Source organism: Echinops telfairi, unplaced genomic scaffold (assembly GCF_000313985.2).
Source record: "Echinops telfairi isolate 266 unplaced genomic scaffold, ASM31398v2 ScPeMD7_36;HRSCAF=134, whole genome shotgun sequence".
In the NCBI taxonomy this organism is placed as follows: Eukaryota; Metazoa; Chordata; class Mammalia; order Afrosoricida; family Tenrecidae; genus Echinops; species Echinops telfairi.
In genome coordinates, this window is record NW_022103934.1 from 2,247,927 (window position 1) to 2,256,122 (window position 8,196).

The 8,196-nt window shown below is 39.4% G+C and overlaps 1 protein-coding gene across 1 annotated transcript; it reads left to right on the top strand.

Annotated features, from left to right (window-relative positions):
* Positions 1-4,375: 4,375 nt before the first annotated feature.
* LOC101655835 (olfactory receptor 7E24-like) lies at positions 4,376-5,314 on the top strand. Its single transcript, XM_004716855.2, has one exon. The coding sequence runs from the start codon at positions 4,385-4,387 to the stop codon at positions 5,312-5,314; it is 930 nt and encodes a 309-aa protein (XP_004716912.1). The 5' UTR covers positions 4,376-4,384.
* Positions 5,315-8,196: the final 2,882 nt, after the last annotated feature.

Below are 8,196 nucleotides of genomic sequence, written 5' to 3' on the forward strand. Positions count from 1 at the left end.
AGCTATTTAGTGCACGGGCCTCAGAGAACTCTAATTTAATTTGAATCCACTTTATTCTAATTATTATCTCTGTGGCATATGGCAAATATTTCTGAATCTCTCCGTTGCCATCTCACTTGATCCATAAATGATAGCAAAAGATCTGCATTGCTGTAAGGATTGAACAGATAATATGTATTACACACATTACCAAATAAGGTGATGGATGCTTGTAGTAAAGGCAAAAATACTAGATGTTATTAGAGCCAAATTTTGATTTTTCTCTGGATTCCAGAAAGGACATTTCATTGTCAGGCTTATGTAAGCAGAGAGTGAATGCTTGCAAGGAAACAACCAAGACTCCTTCATTTCTGATTCCCAAGAACTTATCCTATATGTGTCAAAGAATAGACTACAACCTTAAAGACAACAGTAAATCTATGTTAAATAAAAAATAGACCTTTGTTCTTTGATTCATAGGAACACAAGGTAATTTGCATGGCTTCCACATGCTGAGTAATTTCTTACATACAACGATGTCCTTTAGGGCTAGCCAATTGAAACCCACCGAGCCCGGTTAGTGCAGTGGTTAGGAGTTCGGCAAATTTAGCAGTTTGAAACCACCAGCCTGTTTTGTGGGCAAAGTTGGGGCTTTCTAGTCCCCAAAAGATTTTGGAACTTGTGGGGGAAGTTCTACTCTGTCCTATAGGGACACTATGAGTTGGCATCGACTGAATGGCAATGAGTTTTTGAGCTCTTGAATGGACTCCAACTCCCAGCGATTCTACAGGACAGAGAAGAGCTGCGCTGCAGGATTTAGGAGCCTCCAGACAGCTTTATGGAAACAGAGCAGCTGATGAGTTTCAACAGTTGATGAATTTTCAGGCAAATATTTAACTCTTAGAGACAAGATAGACTAGAGCATGAATATGTGGATTCTTCATGGAATCTATTTCTGTCCATTTAATACAATGCACCATGTTCAAGTGGTCTTGAAAATTGTGGATATTTTCATAGAAATGAAAGGAAAATTAAACTCAAAGAAGAAAGAAGAGAAAAAAGGGAATTAATCATGTAGTATTTAACATTTAACTACATCGAATTCTCACCTCATCGTATACTCAGATTTTCTGCAATATAAGATTCTATATTTTCCATATGAGTATAATCAAATGAGGACATTAAATATTTTGTTACATGACATTTTATCAATGATATATAGCCATAGTGATTATAATTCTGATTGAAAAACAATGATCAAATATTTACTCTGTCAAATTTTTATTATCCACACATACTTTAGAAATAAAGTAATTATCCTCATTTTCAGCTATAACACCCCAACTAAATGCCGTTAATAGATTAACATGCCCCTCAAGCTTAATGTCCCAAAGATTTGGTCTATAAACTTCTCCTGATTTTTAATTCCAGGCCTCCATCTCCCCAGTCAGAGCGAATTGTGTGTGTTCTTTTTCAAACCCGCTTTAGTTTCACATCAGCAAACAGAGGCAGAATTTTCATTCTACTTCTTGAAACTTGGTGAGCTGGTCTGTGAATAAGAGAATTGGTCTAATAATACCCAACTAGGGCAGACAGGCAGAAATGATGGAAACAGGAAAGCCCTTGGAACCTTTGATAAGTTGTTGAATACAAAAATCATGATCCACTCTGTAAAGCCTCATGTAATTCACAGTGAAAAGCTGAGAGGGAGAGAGAGAGAGAGAGAGAGAGAGAGAGAGAGAGAGAGAGAGAGAGAAGAGGAATAGGAAGGGCTTATGGGGGACTTCATAGCACAGACTGTGGATTGTAGGAGAGCTTTCTATGATTAGTATGCATTTTATTTTCTATCCAAGATGGTAATTTTTATGTGGATCTATGATGGAATGACTATACCCACAGAGTTTTCATGGGTATTTGTGATTTCATACCTTCACAAGAGAAGCATGGAATGTTAGCTGACCATTTCATTGGGAAAAATGTTCACAATCAGTAGCAAATTTGGACATCCATTTAATTTTACACCTCATCCAATCTATGCTGTGTGTGCATGTTGTTGTTGAGTCCATCCTGACCCATCGCCCCTGTGAAGAACCGCATGAAACCGCTGCCTGTGCTGCCTGCACAACATCATATAGAAATTCACAATTGTGTGATATGAATGTGGCACACTAATTTTCACAGGAGAGCTAGTATACGACGTTGGCAAATAAAATGGCACCTTTCCCAGTAATACTACGTATCGTTAAAGTGTTTGAAGCAGATGTTCGTACTTCATCTCAATTTAGAACACAGTGCTGTACTGAATGAGAACATCTCAGTATATTTTTAGTATAGTACTAGTTAGTCACCTTTCCAAGAAAAATGCTTACAGATAAAAATGTTTCAATAGATGATTTAAAAAAAATCGATCTAAAAAAAAAGATGAAGCGCTAAGACACCACACACAACAAAGATTCCTCAAAAAGAGGTGGAAGGGGGAAAGTCGACATGATCAAAACAAGGGCGATACATTCTGGAAAGATTAAAAATAAATAAACACATGTCCATTTAAAAAATGTTTCAATAGGATTACGAAAGCTTTTCTAGGGAAAATGTTGCCGCTGTTGTGAGGTGCTGCCAGTCTCACTGAGGAGCTTCTGTATCCACAGGACACGATCTCTGGTCTGGCTTCATCCTCACAATTGTTCTGCTTGAGCCATTCTTGTTGCCAGTATGTCCACCCGCCTCATCAAGAGACTTCCTCTTTCTCTCGGACCCTGCATTTTACTAAGCATAATATCCTTTACTATGGGGTAGTCTTCTGGATGACATGTCCATCCAAAATATGTGAGGTAAGTCTCCTCTATCAAATATATACATATATTTCTGGGAGAAAGATGAGGGTTTCTACTCCTGTGAAGAGTTACAGTCTCAGAAACCCAAAGGGGCAGGTCTCCCCTATCCTATACGGTCGCGATGAGTTGGTATCAACTTGATGGTAGTGAGTTCAGGTTCAAATATACACATATAGCATATATATCAATTCACATATATACATATTTGTGGGCATAGTTCTAATCTCCTCCCAACTATTCAGATTGCCTATATATTGAAATACTTACAGAGCATAGTTAAAGGATTGTATATATAATACATACTATTTACCTCTGTTGCCTTTAATGAGAAGGAAATTTCTTATTGCATCTGTTTCATTCATCGGGTTGGGGGTTTGACATCTTCCTTTTGTGTGTATTTCTCATCCTAAAATGTCCTTGCTTTTCTTCTTTTCTTTTTTCCCCCTCTTTTTTAACATTTTATTAGGGGCTCATACAACTGTTATCCCAATCCATACACACATCAATTGTGTAAAGCGCATTTGTACATCATTTCTCAAAACATTTTCTCTCCATTTATAACATTATCCAGCCCTATGTCTCTACAATGTGTGTGTACCACAAATCACCTTGTGGGAATGAATCTTTGGGCTTGAGGACTTAGGACCACAGACTTAGGACACATAAGTCAACTGACAAAATATACTCCACAATTCCTCATCCTAATTTGGTGTGTACTGACTGGGCTCTTAAAAGCTGTGAACAGCCATCAACGATGCAACTCTTGGCCTTTCCTCATCCAGAGCAAAGGCAAGTTTAGGACATTAAAGTCTTATGGGAAAAAGTTAGTATAAATGATTACTGGGAAGCACAAACCATGTTTTCTGTAGACCTGGAAGACACCGCAGTACCAGTACTGACCACTCTAACTAGTCACAACCAAATGTTCTGGACAAAAAGGGAGAAAAAAAATGTAGAACAAAATTTACAACTGTGGAAAAGGCCACATTTATTGATCTGATAGAGATTGGTGGAATAACGTAAGCTATGGATCTTAGACACTTTTAAAGCCTGGAAGGAAAGCCACCTCTGAAGAGCAATGTTCTGATAAGTAGTAGACAAGTCTATAGAGAGAATAATAACATCATATAGGAGTTTACCCCTGAGTGTGGTCAACCACATGAAGCAAAAACAGGAACATTTGTCTGAACACAAAGCCAAGAAGGTAGGAATGGGTAAGAAAGAGAAAGAGAGATCCGAGAGAGGAAGGGTGCTGTTACATTAAGGTAACTAATGACACAAGACAAAATATGCACAAGTTGTTGAATGGAAACCAATTTTGTTCAAGTGACATTAACAGTAAAATAGTGAAGACATAGGGGAGCATATACAGAAACATGAGCATATCATAGCCACCATGCGGAAAGAATTTGGAGAGAATGGAGTTTCTATATCTGAGAACCATAACTCAAGGTCCTGAGATATTCGTTCCGTAAGTAAGAACACTTTACTCTGAATTTCTTACATGAATATGTAGACAAACAGCTGATGTCTTTTTCCTTTCCACGTGTTTTCCAAGCTGTCTCAGGGACATGGAGTCTCAGAATGTAACCAGTGTCTCAGAATTTCTCCTCCGGGGTCTCTCTGAGGATCCGGCACTGCAGCCCCTCCTCTTTGGGCTGTTTCTCACCATGTACCTGGTCACTCTGTTTGGGAATCTACTCATTATGCTGGCCATTGGATCTGACTCCCGCCTCCACACCCCCATGTACTTCTTCCTCTTCAACCTGTCCTTGGCTGACATTGGTTTTTCCTCCACCACAGTCCCCAAGATGCTTGTCAACATCCAGACACAGAGCAAATCCATCACCTACACTGGCTGCCTGACACAGGTGTCCTTTTTTTCCTTTTTTGGATGTTTGGACAGTCTTCTCTTGACTGCGATGGCTTATGATAGGTTTGTGGCCATCTGTCACCCCCTGCATTACACAGTCATCATGAGCGCCCGCCTCTGTGGCTCACTGGTTTTGATGTCTATTTTTATTAGCTTTTTGAACTCCCAGCTACACATTTTAATGGTGTCCCAACTTACCTTCTGCATGAATTTGGAAATTTCTCAATTCTTCTGTGATCCCCCTCAAATCCTCAATATTGCTTGCTTAGACACGTCCACCAGTACCGTATTACTCTATTGTATTGGTGCCTTCTTTGGTGGTGTTCCGGTCTCAGGGATCCTTTTCTCATATATACGAATTATTTCCTCCATTCTGAGAGTCCCATTGTCAGGTGGGAAGTATAAAGTCTTTTCTACCTGTGGCTCTCACCTGTCAGTTGTTTGCTTATATTATGGAACAAGTATGGTAGAATATCTCAGTTCAGCTGTTTTATCTTCTTCAAAGAAGGATGCTGTGGCCACTGTGATGTACACCGTGGTCGCCCCCATGCTGAACCCCTTCATCTACAGCCTGAGGAACACGGACATAAAGAAAGCTCTGCAGAAACTCCTTGGCAGAACATCTTAAGGTCAACACTCGTGCCATCTCTTTGTGTCTCTGGTTTGGGAAAGGTGGTCAACCCAAACATCTGTAATCCGAAATCTTTCCTCTTTGGTTACATAATTTTGTACCTTTGATAGCATCCTATCTCAAGCTTTAATTTCCTCTGTCATTTATTTCATAGAATTGTTGCAAATATATGGGTAACATCAATGAGCTTAATAAAATTGCATTACAGCTACGATTCAGGTTTCCTGATAAATGCACAACTTTATTTCTACACACCTAGAATCTTCATTCTATTGAAGAATCTTCATTCTGTATAATTCAATCTATTGCCCAGATTCCTTGTTGTGTTTAATGGAGCAGTATATGCTGCTTATGTATGTGAATGAATGTTACTTGTCCCCAACCTCAACTTCATATTGGCATTATCTGGAAAATGAAAAACAACAACAAACACATTGATTTTTCCTCCCATCAGTACAAGTTTTGATTTACCTGGACCAGCCTGTGAGTTGAACATCAGAGTTTTAAAGCACCATCCAGGTTAGAATGTGCAGCCAAGGGAAGAACCACTGATCTTTATAGATTTTTCCTTCAAAAATGACTAGTTTGCTTTGAGTCTTGAACTCCTTATGAGCACCAGCTGAGCATTTAAAGCTCACAAGAGGAAAAATGTCAAATAACTTATCTATAACAGTCAAGGGATTTGCCCCAGTTTGCCTGATAATATTTCTTCTCACATCCTTTATTTACACACATCACTGTTGCTGACTTCCTTCTACTTGCCTTCTCTCCAACTCATGGCAATCCCACGGGCAACAGAGCAAACATTGTCCATTTGTTTTTTGCCATATCCATTACCAATCAGACCAATGTGACCCACAAGTTTTCATTGGCTAATAATGGAAGTAGATCACTAGAACATTCTTTTTTTTTTTTTAACTCTATCTTACTCTTGAAACTCTTCTGAAATTTATTCACCGTTGTGGAAACATGCAAGATGTACTGAATATATGGTGAGTTTGTCTGGATCATAAACCAGCGGGTATGCTGCTCCACCTCCTTATTCAGAGTCGTCAGGAAAGCAAAGACCATTTTGTGGGAGTAACGAGGGCTATAGCTAGAAAAGCCATATAAGTGATTAATTGCATTACAATGGACTACTTTGAGGTCAGCAGTTCAAAACCACTAATCACTGTACAGGAGAAAGATGAGGCTATCTGCTCTCATAAAACTCTGCAGCATCACAAATGCTACCTAGGCTCACAAGAAACTGCAATCAATTTCATGGCAGTAGATTGGTTTTGGGTTGCAGTAATTATTTACACTGTCTCGTTGTTCATCTACTCATTCTACCTTGTTATAAGCAAGATCGATATCTAGCCGCAATTAATCTGGTAATTCTGTGAGGGACAATTTTTACATAGCGCTTATATACATTAAATCAAACACAGAAACTCAAAATTAATCTTTGGTTTTATGAGAAAGAAAGCTCGTTTTTGATCTTCAATATTCTGCATATACCGGTCAGTCTAAACTGTCTATCTTAACATGTAATATTTCACCTGCACAGTAATGATTAATTATTACTGCATTAGAAACCTATATTTGTTCATCATTGTCATTGTTTGATATTTTGCAAGAAGTTAACCAGGATTTTCTTCCTAGAAAATCTTAGTTTGGAATCTTTCTTGCCACCTGTTTGATATTTTAGCAGTACCTAGGCCTCTCCTGAGAGATTGCACATGAGGTACATGAGTTGGGATTAAAACATGAGTTGGGATTCAAACTGCTCTTCCACATGGAAGAGGGGAACTCATTCCATGAACCATCACTGCTTCTGCCATGTACGCTATAAGCTGGCCCTATGTGTTTGTTGATAAATTATTGTCTCCTTACTCCAAATTCACCCTACTGTGTGAAGGTGGGTTCAAAGAGAAGAGGATTTTTAAACCACTGTGTTTCCTTCTGGCTTTATTGTTATATTCTTCACTAAAGATAAGCACATCTTATTCAACTAGACATTTGCCTTATACCTGTTTCCTTAACTCTGGGCGTGGTAACTTAGTTCCACATGACTCTGTCTGTATTGCTGCACTGGTCCTTTTTGGCTTGTCAGTAATTTGACAACTGTGGTACCTGTGTTAAGTTCCCTGCATTCAGTGCTGTTAATGGTGTTTTCACCTTTATTTGCTGAATTCCAACTGATGAATTCCACACGGGGAATAAAGGCCTTTGTGCTTCTGTTGTTGTTAGGTGCCACTGGGGGGTCGGACCCGTAGTGACCTTATGTACCATCGAAGGAAATATTACCCAGTCCTGTGCCATCCTCGCAATGCTACCAAAGATATTTGTGAACTGTCCAATCTTGTAATATTACAAAGCATATGCAGGGGAAAAAAAAGATGATTTTACATGATGTCTTGATCAAGGTTGTACAGCATTAATGTAGTGATATCATTTTTCCATTAGTTGTGTCTTAGTGCTCTTAGATGACGAGTACACTACAAATAAGGTAAAACATTATCCTATTTTTCATTAGTTTAGGATAGCAAATGGTTATATATATAAAAAAGGGATCAAAGCCGGTTGCCAGGCCTGTCATCTATGGCACCTCTGTGTGGATCCAGATGACCAACCTGTCAGCTAGTGGCTGAGTTCTTAACTATTAGCACCACCCAGGAACTCTTATAAAAACCCGAATTTGCCCTCACTGACCCATGGCCCTGCGGGGGACCACACCAGAGACACAGTGTGGGAATTGCACCTGATCTGATCCCGCCACACTGAGGCAAAGGAACAGCAGAGGAGGGAGTGCAGAGGAACAGCAGGGGAGGGGAGCAGCAAGATCCCCAGGGAATGATGAGGGTGGACATTGGGGACAGAGCATGGTGCCCCAACAG

What these genes read in the sequence shown, in the direction of transcription:
- LOC101655835 (XM_004716855.2), top strand. Translation starts at nt 4,385, where the DNA reads ATGGAGTCTCAGAATGTAACCAGTGTCTCAGAATTTCTCCTCCGGGGT.